At 45.1% G+C, this 21,655-nt stretch overlaps 1 protein-coding gene across 3 annotated transcripts in view; it reads right to left on the bottom strand.

Annotated features, from left to right (window-relative positions):
* The window catches only part of FAM131A (family with sequence similarity 131 member A), an 80,577-nt gene that overhangs the window by 40,047 nt on the left and 18,875 nt on the right, over positions 1–21,655 (bottom strand). The window contains exon 2 of one of the 3 annotated variants that reach the window (XM_039322571.1): positions 11,711–11,850. The exons of 1 other annotated variant lie outside the window; for it this stretch is intronic. In XM_039322571.1, coding sequence (XP_039178505.1) covers positions 11,711–11,850 — 140 coding nt within the window. The remainder of the gene's footprint in view (positions 1–11,710; positions 11,851–21,655) is intronic. One more of the 3 variants, XM_039322575.1, reaches the window with a different exon arrangement.

Genomic DNA, 21,655 nt, shown 5'->3' on the forward strand with positions numbered 1-21,655 from the left:
GAGGCCTTTAAAGGCCCTCCGAGAGTGGGAGGGGGGCAGCTCAGCTGCTTAAGGTCCCCCCCCCCACAGTGGGAGCCTCATCCCTTTCACAAAAAGAGCTGACATGTTGGGAAGAAGGGGTGTCTGGAACGCCTTGCGTTGAGCAGCTAGTCTTCTAGCTGTGGGGAATGGTTCCTTATGTTCAGGGATGGCAGAGCTGGTCTCAGAACGAAAGTGAAAACTGCCGTTCTGGGCATCGCAGTCTAAAAACATGACTTAGTGGAGTGTTTCCCCAACTTGATAACTTTAAGGTGGGTGGATTTCAACTCCGGAATTCAACCATTAGGCCAGTTTCTATTTTTCTGTGTCTCTCTTTTATTCTCTTTCCTCTTATTCTCTCTTTCTCTCTTTCATTTTGTCTCTCTCTCTCCCTCTCTCTCTCTCTCTCTCTCTTCCACTCTCTCTCTCTTATTCTATCTATCTATCTATCTATCTATCTATCTATCTATCTATCTATCTATCATCTATCTCTTTCATTCTCTCTCATTCATTTTTTTCTCATTCACTTATACTTTCTCATTTTCTCCTCTTTGTCACTCTCTCTCTCTCATTCTGTCTCTCTTCCATTCTCTCTCTCTCTCTCTCTATCTATCTATCTATCTATCTATATCTATCTCTTTCATTCTCTTTTTCTCGTTTTTTTCTCTCATTCACCTACTTTCTCATTTTCTCTCTCTTTCTCACTCATTCTCTCTCTCTCTCATTCTGTCTCTCTCTCTTCCACTCCCTCTCTTTATCTATCTATCTATCTATCTATCTATCTATCTATCTATCTATCTATCTATCTATCTATCTATCTATCTCTGTCTATCTATCTATCTCTATCTATCTATCTCTGTCTATCATCTGTCTATCTACGTATATCTATCTATCATCTATGTATGTATGTATGTATGTATCTATCTATCTATCTATCTATCTATATCTATATCTATCTATCTATCTATCTATCTATCTATCTATCCATCCATCTCTTTCATTCTCTCATTCTCTCATTCTCTCATTTTTTCTCTCATTCGCTCTTATACTCTTTCTCATTTTCTCTCTCATTCTTTCTCACTCATTCTCTCTCACACACATACTCTTTCTTTCTCGCATTGTCTCTCTCTCATTCTCTCTCTCTCTCTCTCTCTCTCTCTCTCTCTCTCTCTCTCTCTCTCTCTCTCTCTCTCTCTCCCCCTCTCTTCCTCAAGCGCCTGTCTCTGTTCACACCAGGTGAGCAACCAAGTGGGGTGAAGACCTATGAAATGCACTTTTACAGGTTTAACTGGGCAATCATGGCCTGTCTGATTAGCTTACAATTCCATGCATTGTGCAAAGCCAGAAAATGGGTTAATTTAATCATCAGATGAAGCATGTCAGGCGAATGCAATCAATGTCTGGGGAGAAACACACAATTCGCAGTGGGAATTTCTTCAATAAGGCACTTGACCAAAGAATCTGCTCTTCTAAAATAACAGAGGATGGAGCTCAGACAGGGACACAGATCTGGCAAATCACCGCCATCTGGGAGGGGGGAAAGAGAGGTATGTGATACACACCCCATTGTGGCTTATGATGGGCACTGATGAAAATAGAAAAAAGAGAATGCATATGTATACATAGATGATACCACTCTAATGGCAGAAAGTGAAGAGGAACTAAAGAGCCTCTTGATGCGGGTGAATGCAAAAGTTGGCTTGAAACTCAACATTAAGAAAACCAAAATCATGGCATCCGGCCATCTCAATTCCTGGCAAATAGATGGGGAAGAAATGGAGGTAGTGACAGATTTTATTTTTCTGGGCTCCAAGATCACCTCAGATGGGGACTGCAGCCAAGAAATTAAAAGACGCTTGCTCCTGGGGAGGAAAGCTATGGCAAATCTAGACAGCATACTAAAAAGCAGAGACATCACCCTGCCAACAAAAGTATGTATAGTCACGGCCATGGTTTTCTCAGTTGCAATGTATGGCTGTGAAAGTTGGACCATAAGAAAGGCTGAGTGCCAAAGAATGGAGGCCTTTGAACTATGGTGCTGGAGAAGACTCCTGCGAGTCCCTTGGACTGCAAGGCGTTCAAACCGGTCAGTCTTGAGAAGAGATCAACCCCGACTGCTCTTTAGAAGGCCAGATCCTGAAGTTGAAACTCAAGTACTTTGGCCACCTAATGAGAAGGAAGGACTCACTGGAGAAGAGCCTAATGCTGGGAAAGATGGAGGGCAAGAGAAGAAGGGGACAACAGAGAATGAGGTGGCTGGATGGAGTCACTGAAGCAGGAGGCGTGAGCTTAAATGGACTCCAGAAGATGGTAGAGGACAGGAAGGCCTGGAGGAACGTTGTCCATGGGGTCACGTTGGGTCGGACACGACTTCGCAATTAACAACAACAACATGTATACATACACATACACCAAGGGTCTTCAAACTTGGCCCTTTTATGACTTGTGGACTTCAACTCCCAGAATTCTTCAGCCACCGTGCCTGGCTGAGGAATTCTGGGAGTTGAAGTCCACAAGTCATAAAAGGGCCACATTTGAAGACCCCTGACATACACACGCACACACAAACACACACATACATACACACACAAACCCATTTATCATTTATTTGTCGTATTTAGGAACTACCTACCCCTCACAGAGGGACTCTGGGCAGTGTAGAATAAAATATTGAAAGCAGAAAAACAGCGTAACAGGTAGTCCTCGACTTATGACCACAATTGAGCCCATTGGCTTTACTTGTCAGACAGTCGCTAAAGGGGTCACATGATCCCATGAACCGTCATAAATACGAATCAGTTGCCGAGTGTCCGAAGGTTGATGACGTGACCAAAAGTGTGCGAAAAATAACTGTAAGTGTGAAAAAAAGGGTCATAATTCACTTTATTCAGTGTTGTTGTAACTTTGAACGCTACATGAACTTTGTTTTACGTCAAGGACTACATGTACTCTGTACATATTCAGAAAGGGAGCCCTAATTAAACCTTGCAGAACTTCAAAAATGACACCCACCACTTACACTCCCTGGAAACCTTTTTTGAAAAAAAAAGAAAAAACAAAACAGAACTTTGTGATAATTGCGTCTAAACGGCACCCATGCTGCCTTTTTTTTTCCCCCAAGGCAGTGGATCAGCAGCCTGGGCTTTGTGTATTCGCATGTGGTACATACTGTTCAGTTATTTTCCTGCCTGTTTATTGAAACTGTCATTCCTCAGCAAATGGCAAATAATGCTGCAGGAAAAAGCATGGGGAGAAAAGGTTTTGTACTCATTGTGAGGGCTGTAGGGGTAGAACCCAAAGCTTTTAAGTACTGAGTAGGATTTTCAACTCATTGCATCTCTTGGGTTTATTCTATATTTGTATAATAAATGCCACCATGGGGTATTCAAGAAGTTAACGGGCTTGGGTTTTACAGAACACATATTTACTTCCTGCTCCAGAAGACAGGAACTTTTCTTTATCAACGATCTGGACGAGGGGATAGATGGGGAACTCATCAAATTTGCAGATGACACCAAGCTGGCAGGAATAGCCAACACTCCAGAAGACAGGATACAGGAGGATATGGACAGACTTGAACACTGGGCGCTATCTAACAAAATGAAATTCAATGGTGAAAAAAGTAAGGTTCTACATTGAGGCAAGAAAAACCAAATGCACAGGTATAGTATAGGGGGTACCTTGCTCAATAGTAGCAACTGTGAGAGGGACCTCGAAGTCCTAGTGGACAATCACTTAAATATGAGCCAGCCGTGTGCTGCAGCTGCCAAAAAGGCCAACACAGTGCTAGGCTGCATTAACAGAGGGATAGAATCAAGATCAGGTGAAGTATTAATACCACTTTACAATGGCTTGGTAGTATTCCACACTTGGAATACTGCATCACATTTTTAAGTGAGTAACACCGTTCTTAAGTGAATTTGGCTTCCTCGTTGATTTTGCTTGTCAGATAGTCGCAAAAGATAATCATATGATTATCTGGGACACGGTCATAAATATGCACCCGTTGCCAAGCATTCAAACTTTGATCACATGACCATGGGGATTCTGAGGTAACTTCACTTCAGTTAGTCACTAAATGAATGGTTGTAGGTCAAGGACTACCTGTATGTACAAAACGCCTTTACAGATAGTTCCCAACTTACAAATGTTTGTTTAGCATCTGCTTATTGCAGGGGTCTTCAAGGCAACTTTAAGACTTGTGGACTTCAACTCCCAGAATTCCTCAGCCAGCCCTTAGGAATTCTGGGAGTTGAAGTCCACAAGTCTTAAAGTTGCCAAGTTTGAAGACCCCTGGCTTATAGTTACAATGGCACTGAAAAAAGTTTCAACCGCTCCTCATACTTACGACAGCCACAGCATCCTCACGGTCACATGTTTGAAATTCTGGCACTTAGCCACTGGCGTGTATGTAGGACAATTGAAGTGTCCCAGAGATATGTGATCACCCCATGCGGCCTTCCTAGCCACTTCCAACAACGATGGATTTGATTAACGATGGCATGATTCCCTTAACAACTGCAGTAATTGACTTAACAACTGTGGCATAAGAAGATCATATCATCAGGCACGACTGACTTCACTGCTTTGCTTAGCAACAATAATTCTGCTTGTAAGTTGAGGATTACCTTAGTATACTGATTTCACTGACTTTAATTAATAATAATAATAACAACAACAACAATAATAATAATATTGGAAGGGATCTTGGAGATCATCTAGTCCAACCCCCTACTCAGGCAGGAAACCCTATACCATTTCAGACAAATGGCTGTCCAGTCTCTTCTTAAAAACTTCCAGTGTTAGAGCAGTCACTGCTTCTGGAGGCAGGTTGTTCCACTGATTAATTGGTCTAACAGTCAGGTAATTTCTCCTTAGTTCTAGGTTGCTTCTCTCCTTGATTAGTTTCCATCCGTTGCTTCTTGTCTTGCCTTCAGGCGCTTTGGAGAATAGCTTGACTCCCTCTTCTTTGGGGAAGCCCCTGAAATATTGGAAGACTGCTATCATGTCCCCCCTTGTCCTTCTCTTCATTAAACTAGACATACCCAATTCCAGCAGCCGTTCCTTATATGCTTTAGCCTCCAGTCACCTGATCATCCTTGTTGCTCTTCTCTGTACTCTTTTTTACATCGTGGTGACCAAAACTGGATGCAGGATTCCAAGTGTGGCCTTACCAAGGCATTGTAAAGTGGTATTAATACTTCACGTGATCTTTTTTCTATCCCTCTGTTAATGCTTTGGAGAATAGCTTGACTCCCTCTTCTTTGTGGGAGCCCCTGAGATACTGAAACACTGCTATCACGTCCCCCCTCGTCCTTCTCTTCATTAAACTAGACATACCCAATTCCAGCAACCATCCCTTATATGTTTTAGCCAGCAGTCCCCTGATCATATTTCTCAAATATGCATGGCTGTAATATTAGAGAATCCCAGTATGAATTTTGGAGAACTGCAAATCACAGCTAAATTTGACCAGATGGTTCAAAAATAAGAAATTCAGGAAGTTGGCAGCAAAATGATCGCTAAATAAATCTCCCTCTTCTCTGCTTTAAGGGGAGCAGCTGTTCTGAGCGTTCATGCCTGCTTGCAGTGCTTCCAGGCAGCTGCAAATTTCAAAGGCCAACAGATGCTAAAAGCAGAGGAGCAGACCAACCAGAGATTTCTTCGGTCAGCTGGCAACTGGATGGGCTTCCTGGTTGCCTCTTGCCTGAACCTCTTGGAAATGGCATAACTTTGCAGTGTTTCTCAACCTTGACCATTTTAAGGCATGTGGACTTCAACTCCCAGAATTCCACAGCCAATGCTGGCTGTGGAATTCTGGGAGTTGAAGTCCACATGCCTTAAAATGGTCAAGGTTGAGAAACACTGGGCTAGATGAAGCCAAAAAGCTACTTTTTGAATTTATTAGATATTTTGTTTGGGGGCGGAGAGCAGAGACCACCCAGAGTTGGCTAAGTGAATTAATCCCAGGATTTGAAAGACAGCATCTGCAAAAAACAAGTTGTTAATATCAAAACATTGGGCTGCTTCTGGAGAGGACATCTGGAATGAAGGTCTTCTCTAACATCTGGCTGGATTCAACAGCTGGCTTTTCTTCCACTAAAACATGGGCCTTCAAACTTGGCCCTTTTATGACTTGTGGACTTCAACTCCCAGAATTCCTCAGCCAGGCACACATGCCTGGCTGAGAAATTCTGGGAGTTGAAGTCCACAAGTCATAAAAGGGCCAAGTTTGAAGGCTCATGTGCTAAAATGTCCTGGGCTCACCACACCTGCACCGTTAGACCTCCCCATCAAAGGAATATAAAAATGAAGGCCTTCAGCATACATATTAACATAAGGGACCCTGGAGGTCCTCTAGTCCAACCCCCTGCTCAGGCAGAAAACCCTATACCAGGGGTCTTCAAACTTGGCCCTTTTATGACTTGTGGACTTCACCTCCCAGAATTCCTCAGACAGCAGGCTGAGGAATTCTGGGAGTTGAAGTCCACAAGTCATAAAACGGCCATGTTTGAAGACCCCTACCCTATACCATTTCAGACAAATGGCTGTCCAGTGTCTTCTTAAAAAGTTCCAGTGTTGGAGCATTCACCGCTTCTGGAGGCAGGTTGTTCCACTGGTTAATTGTTCTCACTGTCAGGAAGTTTCTCCTTGGTTCTAAGTTGCTTCTCTCCTTGATTAGTTTCCACCCGTTGCTTCTTGTCCTGCCTTCAGGTGCTTTGGAGAATAGCTTGACTCCCTCTTCTTTGTGGCAGCCCCTGAGATATTGGAACACTGCTATAATGTCCCCCCTTGTCCTTCTCTTCATTAAACTCATCTGGAAGAAACAACCTATTCTACGAAGAGAGAAGTTGCTTTCTAATAGCATGCTGAGTAACAAACTTTTCAAACCTTATTTTAGCCGTCTTTGGTAGTTTGTGTGAACCCAGCCACTTAAACACCGTTGACACCATTCTAAAACTCTCATTTAGCATCTTCTCAGCATTTTGAACTTTAACACCATCGTCCTCAGCCAGATGGGTTAACCACCACGCACCTAATCGTAAACTAACCACTCTTGGGTCACTCAACCAACTCAACTAACACAAGAAAAAACAACAATACCAAATTTAAAATTAAGCACATTTCCTCATAGGAACTTGGAAGAGATCGTATAAAACACCGAATCCACCCCTTCCTTGGAGCAGGACCCGCACCAAAGCATCCAGGATCCAGAAGAGAGGATCCCAGGTAGCAATGCTTCAACAACCACACTTCCCATAATATCAGACGAGAAATTGCCCTGCAAAATAAAGCAATTATTCTGCCTGCTGAGTTGTTCACGGTGATCAACTTGATGGTCAACTTGATCGTCATCCATCATCATCATTGAGCATGAATTGGTTGGGACCATCTTCTGGGTGATGTCCCTTTAAGAACTTCCCAAATGGGATCCTAGTGTAATAAGTAGGAGCAATGACCTTGAGCAGCAGGAGAAAGAGCCAGTATTAAGATAAAAGTCAGATAACAGAAACCTGAATCTGGGATAGAACTGTAATGTGAGAAAAACTGTCTCAAACAAGCCCCTCCCCAGTTGTCATGAAGATAAAGGGAGGGAGGGAGGAGTCTGTTATTATACCTTTATAATCAAAGTAACATTGCCTACAGAACAACAGAATAAGAGGCTTGGAAGGGACCTTGGAGGTCTTCTAGTCCAACCCCCTGCTCAGGCAGAACACGGCCTACACCATTTCAGACAAACAGTTGTCCAATCTCTTCTTAAAAATTTAAAAACGACACGTTTTTAGTTTCCTGCTCTGGTCTACTTCAAAAGGCTGACACACACACTATGCCCTTCGATCTTTCTTTTTTTTATTGAAAAGTTTTATACAAATTATTACAATACAATATAATATCCCTCTCTCCCTCCCCCCCACCCTAACCCTAACCCCCTCCCTCACTTCCCAGAGCTGATTACAGGGTTACAAAAAAGCAAACAAATTCTAACTAAGCTTATCCAACTATACCAATAACCAAAATCATAAAATACTTTAACTCAAATACAAAAAAAATTTAAAGAAAAACAAAAATAACAATATAAACAATTCCCACTTTAAACTATAAGTTATTCAAAAATTAAATGAATACTTTCTAATCCCATATTTATTCTGTACATAATTTATCCATCTTCTCCACACCGAGATGTATCTTTCTTGTGAATGATCCTTCAAATAAGCAGAAATTTTGGCCATTTCTGCTAAATTAGAAACTTGAAGCGACCATTCTTCTATAGTGGGCAAAAAATCTTTCCTCCAATATTGCCCAACCAGTAACTTTGCAGCCGTAATAAGATTCAACATTAAAATAGTTTCTTTAGCATCGCAATCTACAATAATGCCTAACAAAAATAATTGTGGGAAAAACTTTATCTTTCTCTTGAAAATCTTTTGAATGTTCCACCAAATCTTAATCCAAAAAGCCCTTCGATCTTTCTTAAGGCTTAAATATACTCCCTGACGCTAGTCCTCAGTATCTTCTCATCAGACGAAGTTTATGTCAGGCGCAAGCAATCGGATCCACACACGCAGAGTTCGAGCACACTACTTTATTGTTTTCTGCCTGTAATAGAGGAATCTCTCCAGATGGCGGCAGTCAGAACTTTGAAACTGGGTCGTAAGTAGCTCTAACACAGGGGTGTCAAACTGCTGGCCCGCGGGCCGGATGTGTCACCAGGAAACCGCATTGCCGGCAATGGGAAAAAAAGCTCCGATACGTCGCGCGACGTCACATGACGTCGCGAGTTTAACATGTCTGGTCTAACAGCATAATATGAGCCGAGATGGCGCAGCAGTTAGAGTGCAGTACTGCAGGCTACTTTAGCTGGCTGTGTTCAGCAGGTCAGCGGTTCAAATCTCACCGGCTCAAGGTTGACTCAGCCTTCCATCCTTCCGGGGTAGGTAAAATGAGGACCCAGATTGTTGGGGGCAATGTAAATATATATATATATATATATATATATATATATATATATATATATATATATATATATATACACACACACACACACACACACATTGCTTACTGGTGTACACTGCTTAGAGAGTGCTTGCACTTAAAGCAGTATATAAGTCTCATAAATAAATAAATAAATAAATAAATAAATAAATAAATAAATAATAGAGTTGGAAGGGAACTAGGAGATCTTCTGGTCCAGGGTTCCCCAACCCCCGGTCCGTGGACCAGTACCGGCCCGCGGCATGCCAGCAACTCGTCCACACAAACAAGCAAAGCCCCATCCATGGGATGCAGGCAGCACACAAAACCACGCACAAAACCTCTCTCCGTGGAACCAGTCCCTGGTGCCCAAAAGGTTAGGGACCTCTGTTCTAGTCCAACTCCCTGGCTCAAGCAGGAAACCCTGGGCCATGTCAGATAAATAGCTGTCCAATCTCCTCTTAAAATCCTCCAGTGATGGAGCACCCACAACTTCGGCTTCCGTTCCAGTGGTTAATTGTTCTCACTGCCAGGAAATGTCTCCTTAGTTCTAGGTTGCTTCTCTCTTTGAAGAGTTTCCCTCCATTGTTTCTTGTCCTGCCCTCTGGTGCTTTGGGGAACAGGTTGACCCCTCCTTCTCTGTGGCCGCTCCTTAGATATGGAAACGCTGCCATCCTGTCAAAAGGTCTGTCATAACCTTGGCTATAAGTCAAGGACTGCCTTTAATACACATGTATCTCTCACGTGTATCTGTCAGTCATCCTCCTTACTTCCTACAAGGGTCAAGGGGCTGTCAAGGGGCTGTATGATGCCGCTGCATCCTGCATCGTTTGCAAAATGATATTGTGACACAAGTGATTTCATGCTTTCCACATGTTTCATAGCTTCGCTCTGAAACATGGGCAAACGTCCTTTAAAAGGGGCAGAATTACATTATTTCTTTTACATTATTGTTCGCACTTTGCCTTTTGTGGGGTTGAATTATCTTATTTTTCAAACAGATACAATTGCTGCTAGGCATCCTGAGTGGTGTATAAAGGCTAAAAAAGCATGCTATGATTTTTGTATATAAAAAGCAAACAATTTAAAGCTGGTAATGGATCTTCCAGAAAGGAGGAGGAGGAGGAGGAGGGGGACAAGGGGGAGGAGAAGGGGAAGGGGAAGGGGGAGGAGAAGGAGAGAAGGAGAAGGAGAAGGAGAAGGAAAAGAAGGAGGGGAAGGGGGAGGAGGACGAGGGAGGGAGGACGAGGAGGGGAAGGGGAGTGTAGGAGGAGAAGGAGGAGGAGAAGGAGAGGAAGGGGGAAGGAGGGGGAGGAGGAGGACGAGGACGGAGGGAGGAGGAGGGGAAGGGGGGAGGAGGAGGAGGAGGAGAAGGAGAAGGAGGAGGAGGAGGGGAAGGGGAGAAAAGAAGGAAGAGGGGAGGAGGAGGAGAAGGAGAAGGAGAAAGAGAAGGAGAAGAAGGAGGGGAGAGGGGAGGACGAGGAGGAGGGAAGGGGAGAGGAGAAGGAGAAGAAGGAGAAAGAGAAAGAGAAGGAGAAGAAGGAGGGGGAGGGGAGGAGGAGGAGGAGAGGAAGGGGAGAGGAGGAGAAGAAGGAGAAAGAGAAAGAGAAGGAGAAGGAGGAGGGGAGAGGGGAGGACGAGGAGGAGGGAAGGGGAGAGGAGAAGGAGAAGGAGAAGAAGGAGGGGGGAGGAGGAGGAGGAGAGGAAGGGGGAGAGGAGGAGAAGAAGGAGAAGGAGAAAGAGAAGGAGAAGAAGGAGGGGGAGGGGAGGAGGAGGAGGAGAGAAGAGGAGGAGAAGAGGAGAAAGAGAAAGAGAAGGAGAAGAAGGAGGGGAGAGGGGAGGACGAGGAGGAGGGAAGGGGAGAGGAGAAGGAGAAGAAGGAGAAGGAGAAAGAGAAGGAGAAGGAGAAGAAGGAGGGGGAGGGGAGGAGGAGGGGAAGGGTAGAGGAGGAGAAGAAGGAGAAAGAGAAAGAGAAGGAGAAGGAGGAGGGGAGAGGGGAGGACGAGGAGGAGGGAAGGGGAGAGGAGAAGGAGAAGGAGAAGAAGGAGAAGGAGAAAGAGAAGGAGAAGAAGGAGGGGGAGGAGGAGGAGAAGGAGGAGGAGGAGGAAGGAGGGAGGAGGGGAAGGAGGAGGAGGAGGAGGAGATGACTTTTGGGGGGCAATACACTGGAAGGGAATGTTCATACACTGGTTTGTTTTTATTTTCGGGACTCACACATTATACGGAACCGTGAGCTAATCTAGCAGAACTAAATTTGCCCAGGTTGAGCACGAGCGCACAGAAACCAATCATTTCAAATCCGCAGATGCACCAACCGGTCGCTCGGTCTAGCCGAGCTGCTTCAGCCTGTCGTGTGAACACAACCCCGGCGTACGTCTCACCCTTCAGCCGGGCATCACCAGGGTCCATTTTTCCCACCTCCTTGCCAAACGGGGGGAAAAAAACCCCCGTAAGCCCGAGAGGACAGCAAGAATCCCCCAGCCAACAAAGTTGGCGAGTTTGGATCGGATGGAGACATTCCAGCAGACAACCCACTAGGGAGGCTCCTCCAGCTGGGATCCCTTGCCCCTGGGCAGGGGTTGGACTAGACCACCTCCCCGGCCCCTTCCAACAGGAGGATTTGTTGCTTCTCTCAGCACCCGTGGCTGAATCGCCCTGTTTGTGGCACCCTGTGCAAAAAGAACGGTGGGCCTACGAGGAGAGCAATTAAAACAGGCACCTCGAGAAAGTCCTGGCTGTCCACAGAGTTCTGACGCACCAACCTGCGCACCAGTGAGGTCCGAGTGTGGCCCAAGGATGAGAGGGCAGGCAAGGATTTCGCCTCGGTCCACTCCACGTGCAACGTATTGTCCACAGCCACTGCAGAGAGCAGAGAGCAGAGAGTGAGGTCAGCCTCCAGGGCACCACAAGAGGGAGACAGAGAGCAATCCTCTAAAGTAGTACTTCTCAACCTGGACAACTAAGATGTGAGGAATGTCAAGTCCCAGAATTCCCCAGCCAGCGTGATGGCAAGGGAATTCTGGGAGTTGAAGTCCTCACATCATGGCTGGGGAATTCTGGGAGCTGAAGTCCGTACATATTGGCTGGGAAACCTTGGTCTAAATCAGTGTTTCTCAACCTTGACAATTTTAAGGTATGTGGACTTCAACCCCCAGAATTCCACAGCCAGCATTGCTGGCTGTGGAATTCTGGGAGTTGAAGTCCACATGCCTTAAAATTGTCAAGGTTGAGAAACACTGGATGCATACATTCACTGACACTAAGCAACAGACAAGTCGCTGGCTGGAGAATTCTGGGAGTTGAAGTCCTCACATAATGGCTGGGGAATTCTGGGAGTTGAAGTCCTTACATAATGGCTGGGGAATTCTGGGAGCTGAAGTCCGCACATACTGGCTGGGAAACCTTGGTCTAACTCTGGATGCATACATTCACTGACAGTAAGCAACAGACAAATCGCTGGCTGGAGAATTCTGGGAGTTGAAGTCCTCACATAATGGCTGGGGAATTCTGGGAGCTGAAGTCCGCATGTACTGGCTGGGAAACACTGGTCTAATGTATATATTCACTGACACTAAGCAACAGACAAGTCGCTGGCTGGAGAATTCTGGGAGTTGAAGTCCATACATCTTAAAGTTGCCCAGGTTGAAAAAACCCCCCCCCCCCCCCACACACACACACACACACACACACACCACGCAATTGCCAAATCAGGCCTCTCAGTTCCTGATTTCCTCAATGGTGGCAAGCGTCCGTACCAATTGTACGTTTCTTCAGTGCTGTTGTAACAAATGGTTAGCAAACGAATGGTTGTAAATTGAGGACTACTTGTAATGGATTTCTTTCTTTACCAGCTTCCTATCACAGATAGGCCGGCATATCCGCCCTAAAAAGCACCTGAAGGCAGGGCAAGAAGTAACGAGGGAGAGGGGAATTCCAACCTAAAATTAAGGAGAAATTTCCTGACAGTGAGAACAATCAATCAATGGAATGGCTTGCCTTCAGACGTTGTGCATCCTCCATCAGTGGAGGCTTTAAAGGAGAGATTGGACAGCCATTTCTCAGGAATGGTATGGAATCTCCTGCTTAAGCACGGGGGGGGGGGGGTTGGACTAGAAGACCTCCAAGATCCCTTCCAACTTTGGTATTCTGCAGAAGGACCGGCAGCAAAGTGGAGGGACCTAACAATAGCAACCGAGACCTTGTTGTACACCTTGCCTGAGTGTGTAAAAGATGTTGAGACTCTAGAAAGAGTACAGAGAAGAGCAACGAAGATGATTAGGGGATTGGAGGCTAAAACATATAAGGAACGGTTGCTAGAATTGGGTATGTCTAGTTTAACGAAGAGAAGGACGAGGGGGGACATGATAACAGTATTCCAATATCTCAGGGGCTGCCATAAAGAAGAGGGAGTCAAGCTATTCTCCAAAGCACCTGAAGGCAGGACAAGAAGCAACGGGTGGAAACTCATCAAGGAGAGAAGCAACCTAGAACTAAGGAGAAACTTTCTGACAGTCAGAACAATTAACCAGCGGAACAGCCTGCCTCCAGAAGCGGTAAATGCTCCAACACTGGAAGTTTTTAAGAAGAGACTGGACAGCCACTTGTCCGAAATGGTGTAGAGTTTCCTGCCTGAGCAGGGGGTTGGACTAGATGACCTCCAAGGTCCCTTCCAACTTTACTACTATTACTATTACGTACTAGTATCCTAGATTCAAAGCATTCGATCTGGCTGGCCAACGTTGTAGAGAAGCTTTCTAAAGATAGCTGCCACCAGATTGCTGAATCGTGGATGGGGGGGGGGTAATTGGCAAAATACCAGCCAGAGAGTTCTGTTCGGGGTTATTTGTTTGGTTTTGCCCTTTACCCGTTTACATTCAACCTAGGAAAAATCATTTCAAAAGAGAAGAAGGCTTTCTTGTGAAGTTTGCCTCGGTGGCGTGGGATGTCCTTGCATTTAGTCACAAAGCGCAACCCAGGGATCTGCGAGAAGGCTCTGATGTCCTTGACTTACGACCACAACGGAGCCCTCAATGGTTACTAAGTGAGGCAGTTGCAAAGTGAGCTTTGGCTCACTTTACAACCTTTCTTCCCACAGTTCCTAAGTCAGTGATGGCAAACCTTTTAGAGACCGAGTGCCCAAAAACTGACCCTGCCCCCTGCCCCGCCCCTGCCCCACCCCACCATCCCCTCCCCGCCTGCCCACAAGGTCACTCACCGCCTCCAGGGCTCGCCGCAGATCGCCCAGGCAGCCCAGCAGCGCTATGGTGGTCATGCCCTTTGCCTGCGCCCCGCAGGATCAACTGTGCGCAATGGGGTGTGCGGGCAGAGTCTTGTCTACACTGCCTGGCTGCGCTGCTCCATGTGGGCCACGCTTGGGGGTGACTCTCCTCCAGGGGGGCTGCTGGAGAGGAGGAGGTCCTGGGGGGAGGCAAGGCTGGGGCAACAGCACGTGTGCCCGCAGAGAGGGCTCCAAGTACCGCCTCTGGCACCCGTGCCATATGTTCGCCACCACTGTCCTAAGTGAATCACTGCAGTTGTCAAGTTAGCAACATGGCTGTTGAGTGAATCTGGCGTCCCCATTGACTTTTGAGTGATGTTGGTGGTGTTGGTTTCTTTGTTTATATACAGCGGCTTGCATGGCCAGTGTTGCCAAGGAGCACACCCCACACCCTCTAGCACTGATGATGTTACATAGGTGGGTAATGAAATGTCTGTAAGCAAACAGCCAAGTTCAGGGGGCACTAAGGACTCTACAGGTGGGACAAATCCTTGAAATATTCTTCTTCTTTTTTTAATGTCCTACATTGCAACCCCATAGTGGCAAAGAGAGATTTGTAACTTTTGATATGGACTTGCTAATTCTGAAAATGTGGAGAGCTTCCACTTTGCAATTAAACTGCTCTTCCTCTTAGGCATGCTTCCCTGTCTCCATCTATTAATAAGAAAATGTTAAAGAGTGCAGCCGAGCTCACAGACAATCTGAAGGGAGAGGCGAGAACAAGAGCCACTGATCCAAGTGAGAATTAGCATGCCCCACAAAGCACAGATCCTAAAGAGATTCAAACTCAACCCTGGCTGTTCTTTGGAAGTGTTGAAAGAAAAATCTTCCTCAGGGTCCAGTCCAAGCCAGGAATAAACAAAAATGGAGACTGCTTTAGGAAATAAAGTTGTCGTTTATTGAAGAGCAGAACCAGAAGATATGTGGCTCTGGAGCATCTGATCACATGTGGCTGGGAGTGGTGGGTTTTTATACCTTCTTGGGCTTTTGTGTTTGGAATTGTTCCTGTTTGAGACTTTGTATTTCCTGTGTCATGTACTTTGACCTGAGGCTGAGTGTGCTCTTTTTGTATTCTGATGGCGGTGGGTTAATCCTAATATGTCCTAAAGGTCATGTCCTGCTTCCCTGGGACTGGGGCTGATGGCTATGTCCTGTGTTGGATGGGGAAGGGGTTGTTGGTTCTTTGTCTTTCTAATCCCATCAGCTCCCTGCTTCCTGGCTCCAGTCTTTCTGAAGGATTATCAAATCTGCATTTTGTACAGACTTGGCTTGCTGAATTTCTGGCTGGGGCAGAGAGACTTGGGATTGGGGGATGCGTTCTTACTACTGAAGGACAGAGGCTGAAGCTGAAGCTCAAATGATTTGGCCACCAAATGAGGATTCCTTGGGAAAGACCCCGATGTTGGGAAAGATGGAAGGCAAAAGGAGAAGGGGATGGCAGAGGAGGAGATGGTGAGACGGTATCACAGTGAACATGAACTTTGGCAAACTCTGGGAGACAACGGAGGAAAGGAGAGCCTGGTGTGCTGTGCTCCATGGGGTCGCGAAGAGTCGGACATGACTTAGCGACTGAACAACAACAACAAAACAAAGCAAAGAATTGCTATTTGACATAAGCTGCTAACTAAGCAGAGAGTTTCCCACAAGTCTGACTTCAGCCCAACAGCTCAGATAGTCTATGTATTAATAAAAGCCAAGGAAGCGTCGTATGTACATGTCAAAAACATAATCCATAGTGGAGACCTTGCGGCGAGCAGAACCCTGCAGCAAAATGGAAGACACGTATTCAAGAATATCCATTTGGTATCAATAGAGGGAAATATTTGTAGCTACCAGAGCCAGCCCTGGGATGTTACCTAGTCAGGTAATAAAATGCCTGGGAGAAAACAACCAAGCCCAGAGACCACCAAGGACCCCACAATATTCATTTGTTCTAGATCAGTGGTCCTCAACCTTTTTAATGCCGTGACCCCCAACCGGTCGTAAGTCGAGGACTACTCAACTGGTCGTAAGTCGAGGACTACTCAACTGGTGCAGCACCGTTTGCAGAATGGGACTTTTGGCGGGCTCAGCAGGGCAGAGACAGCCTGGACAATTCCTATTGGCTTTTGAACGCCAACAGAATTAGACTCTATTCAAGAGAGTCTATTCTATTGGCTTTCAAAAGCCAATAGAATAAAAGGGAGTAGCACAGCTAAGGAAAAGGGGGAAAAATGGCAGACTGCGTTGTTTGGCGACCCCCGTGAAATGGTCGTTCGACTCCAAATGGGGTCCCGACCCACAGGTTGAGAACCACTGCTCTAGATGAATATGATGAAGGCAAGGGATCTCTTGCCAACCTAAGATAGGGATCTACAAACTTGGCAACTTTAAGATGTGTGGATTTCAACTCCCAGAATTCCCCACCCAACATGGCTTGCTGGGAAATTCTGGGGGTTGAAGTCCACACGTCTTAAAGTAGCAACTTTAATTTGGCAACTTTAAGACGTGCGGACTTCAACTCCCAGAATTCTTGACCCAATATGGCTGGCTGGAGAATTCAGGGGATTGAAGTCCACAAGACTTAAAATAGCAACTTTAATTTGGCAACTTTAAGACATGTGGACTTCAATTCCCAGAATTCCCCACCCAACATGGCTTGCTGGGGACTTCGGGGACTGAAGTCCACAAATCTTAAAGTTGCCAAGTTTGGAGACCCCTGCCCTAAGACTCAATCTGATGCCCTCCCCCCCCAAGCGATGGAAGAAATCTCGAGGGATAATCCCAACCAGGCTAGAGAAGGACGAATGGAGCCATCTCTATGTTGACAGAGGGGTGGGGAGGAGGGGATGGGGGGGGGGAGAGACAAGCCTGGGCAGAAGGAAAGAAGAGAGAGGATTTGAACTAAACCAGCATTTCTTTCTGAGAATGCATCCGGCTGCAGGAATCTGCCTTCCGTGCAAGGAAGGAACACTGCGTTCCAAGCAGATGAGCCATTAATTTTCCAGAGTGTTACTGCTACTGTTGTACGCAGGAGGTGCCAGCAGCTTCTGCAGAAAATAGCACAGCTCTTTTCTCTTCCACTATCAAGGCACAACAAAGAAGTTTATAAGATGAAAGGGTAGTTCTGTACTTATAACTCGAGTAGGAGATCCGGAGTCAAACCAGTAATAATTGTCCTCCAGTTCCAGATGACTGAACTCGGACGAAGGTCAGCTTGGAAGGCCCATCTCTGAAGACACCATGGCCAGTCCAGACCCAGCCGTGTCAATCTGACTTTTGGCAGTCAGGAATAAATGACATCAAAAGAGGAGATGAATTGGGGGGGGGGGAGAGAACAATATTCCTTGTGAGAAAAAATTGGTACTCATTGTCTTTTGTACTTATCGCTACCCCCCCTGGAACAATTAATGATGAGGGCTGAAGTACCGGTGTAAATCTACAGGAATTTATTTGGAATGTCTAGCTCAGGGTTCTTCAAACTTGGCCCTTTTATGACTTGTGGACTTCAACTCCCAGAATTCCTCAGCCAGCGTACCTGGCTGAGGAATTCTGGGAGTTGAAGTCCACAAGGGCCATGTTTGAAGACCCCTGGTCTTGCTTAATACTTTGGGTGAAGCCTACCATTCATGGCCCTAGAGAAGAATCCATAAGTTGTATTTGAGAAGCACATGGCATGGATTTTGTAACTTGTTAACTAACGTAGTTACTTTGTATTTTAATTTGACTTATTTTTCTCCCTTTTAAAATGGCGTTAAGGCTCATTACAGACTGGAATGTACGAAAACATTTTGTCCTCTTGCTGTATGGATTGATTGATAACTTCTAACATTCCTAAACTGAAAGAGGTGGATGGATGGATGGATGGATGGATGGATGGATGGATGGATGGATGGGTGGGTGGGTGGGTGGGTGGATGGATGGATGGATGGATGAATGGGTGGGTGGATGAATGGGTGGATGGATGGAGACTTATCTCCTGTCAACTAAAAAGTTTGTTAGTGCTAATCGGCGTCTGCTTTGTCTCTTCGTGAACCCCAAACCATCTTTTTCCTTAAATTTTACGCCCCTTCTGACCACAGACCTCATTTTAATGAACATGTGTGATATTATGCGACGCAAATATGTAACATGTTTCGCTACATGTAACTGACTGACTGGGCCAAGGGTAAGTCACTTCTGTCCTGTCCAATCACCTTGCCTTTTTCATTTTTTTTTTTTTGCGGTCTTAACTATAAAAGGGAATGTAAGGTGGGTCCTGAGGTTCTCCCTTTGCATAGGGGATCCCACTTTATCAGGGTATCCTAGTAAATTATTTTGAAATGATCTTCCGACTCAGTTACTTATTGGGAAAGGTAAACCAATAGAGAATTTAGGGCCAGAATTGACTATCAATTTAAACAACGTACTTGGTTAGGCCAAGGAAAGACCTAGCACAGGGGTAGGCAACCTTGGCTCTTTTATGACTAGTGGACTTCAACTCCCAGAATTCCTGAGCCAGCCATGCTGAGGGGAAAGGGAGAGGTTTACAAGCTGAGCCGTGTTGGCTCAGGGATTCTGGGAGTTGAAGTCCACGAGTCATGAAACAGCCTAGGCCTAGGCCAGAGGTAGGCAACCTTGGCTCTTTTATGACTCATGGACTTCAACTCCCAGAATTCCTGAGCCAGCATGGCTCAGCCTGGAAACCTCTCCCTTTCCCCTCAGCATGGCTGGCTCAGGAATTCTGGGAGTTGAAGTCCACGGGTCATAAAAGAGCCAAGGTTGCCTACCCCAAACCTAGCAGATGCATTGCCAACTTTGGTTAATTTCAATCTTGGTGAGGTTGCCAAGCCTTGCTAATTATGCAAAGCCAGTCTGGGAGCTGCTTGCTCCAAATTATATCAATTACATTATTTGAAATACATGTGACGGGCTACAGATGTCATCGTGCATTCATACATTTGAAATTCAAATTTGATATGAAATATGATTTGAAAAAATGAAATTCCATGGTGAGAAAAGTAAGGTTCTATATTTAGGCATTAAAAACCAAATATACGGGTATAGAGTAGAGTAGTAGTAACTGCACAAGAGGGATGTAGGAGTCCTAGTGGACAATCACTTAAATATGAGCCAGCCGTGTGCTGCAGCTGCCAAAAATGCCAACATAATCCTAGGCTGCATTAAGAAAGGCATAGAATCAAGATCACATGAAGTGTTAGTACCCCTTATTATGCCTTTGTAAGATCAAACTTTGATTTTTGCATTCAGTTTTGGTTGCCACAATATAAAAAAGATGTTGAGACTCTAAAAAGAGTGCAGCGAAGATCAACAAAGATGATTAGGGGCCTGGAGGCTAAAACCTATGAAGAACAGTTGCAGGAATTGTGTATGAAAAAAAGGATTAGAGATGACATAATAGCAGTCTTCAAATATTTGAGGAGCTGCCACAAAGAAGAGGGGGGTCAACCTATTCTCCAGAGAGCCTGAAGGCAGGACAAGAAGCAATGGATGGAAACTAATCAAGAAGAGAACCAACCGAGAACCAAGAAGAAATTTCCTGACTGTTAGAACGACTTGCCTCCAGAAGTTATAGGTGCTCCAACACTGGAGATTTTTAAGAAGAGACTGGACAACCATTTGTCTGAAATGGTATAGGATTTCCTGCTTGAGCAGGGGGTTGGACTAGAAGACCTCCAAGGTCCCTTCCAACTCTGTTATTCTGTTACATTTCCTTAGAATTAAAATCTTTTCTAATGTTTCCAGAAATTCCACAACAAAAAGAGTTTTTACTTTCCTTTTTTTAAGAGGAAAAAAAAATTGGGAGGAAAAATGATTTTTTTTTTTAAGCACTCTTTATCCCTCTCAAATATTTTGGCCTTTTTGCACCACAACGTGTTTGTATGATGCATTTTGGCCTTTTTGCACCACAACATGTTTGTATGATGCATAACGTTGTTCACCAAATCATCATGATATCTGCTGCATTAAATTTAGAAGAGAGGTGGAGATGGCTAATTTTCCAAGCAAAATATTAAATGAGTAAGAACTGTAATTTTGCAATAGCTCATGACAATGTTGTGGCTAAAATAGAATTTGATATTCTAATTTTAGGCGTCTTAAAGATACTGGATTTAGTAAGAGAATTGCAGAGGCCAAGCTGTCCTCTCGTCTTAATAATTGGGGAAGCAGGATGCTTCTAAATCAGTGACTTATTTTAATACATAATATAATGCCGGAAAAGGTGGAATGGAAGAGAATAGAATGACCAGCAACATGATGGACAGCCTTAATTAATGGCTGTGGGAGGGGAGGAAAGCCTGAAAGATGAGATTAGGAACAGACCATTATAGAGAAAATCTATCTCGGTGGTCAATAAGTGTTGACACAAATGTGAATGCACACAATCAACGACAGCCACACAAATCCAAAATACAAGTACAGGTAGTCCTCAGCTTACAACCATTTGTTTAGTGACCGTTCGAAGCTATTCGGAATTTATTTGGAACGGCTAGCTTAATATTTTGGGTGAACCCTACCATTCATGGCCACTAGAGGACAGCAAAGAGAGGCAGAAAATACTTAAACATTTTGTTTCCCCCCTAGTGGTCATATAGGCTTTTGCAGCCTACAGGTACTCCTTGACTTACAACAGTTGTTTAGTGATCATTCCAAGTTACAGCAGCACTGAAAAAAGACACTTAGGACCGTTTCTCACACCTGCACCCTTCCCCACGGTCATGTGATCAAAATTTGGATGCTTGGCAACTGATTTATATTTACTACGGTTGCAGGGTCCCCGTCATGTGACCATATTTGCAAATTCTGACAAGCAAAATAAATAGCAGAATTCACTTAGCAATGGTATGATGCCTTTTCAGCCAGTTGCCGCATTCTAGGGTCTTGTGATGTGATTTTTGGCACTTTTTGTCAAAAACTGAGCTTTTCAACTCTTTTCTGGAGGGGAGGGAACAGGCTTGTTTAACAACTGTGGGGTTCACTTAACAACTGTGACAAACAAAAGATTGTAAAATCAGATCAGTCACGCGGATGCCTTGAGTTATAAATTATAAATTATGATGGAAATTCCAGACTGGTCTTTTTTCTTAACTGAGCCTATAAGAAGGTCATTCCAAGTTTCTCGTTTTCAGGAACTGATGCTTGAGAAAAAGTGGACACACTTTTGGGCTGATGTTTGGCTGATCTGGCCACCATCCCTGCGTAAACCTACATGGCTAGATGGTGCATTAGAGCAAGGCTTTTCAACTAGTGGTACGGGTACCACCTGTGGTACATTGGCACCTGGCAGGTGGTACACGACCATCCTAGAAAAGTGGTTGCGGGGGAGGGGAATGAGCTGAACTGGTGGCAGCACCGCACAAGCCTGAGCGAGAGACGGCTGGAGCTGCAGGGCTGTCAGGGCTCAGT

Source organism: Crotalus tigris, unplaced genomic scaffold (assembly GCF_016545835.1).
Source record: "Crotalus tigris isolate CLP2741 ecotype Arizona unplaced genomic scaffold, ASM1654583v1 scf7180000024116.2146003, whole genome shotgun sequence".
Taxonomy (NCBI): domain Eukaryota; kingdom Metazoa; phylum Chordata; class Lepidosauria; order Squamata; family Viperidae; genus Crotalus; species Crotalus tigris.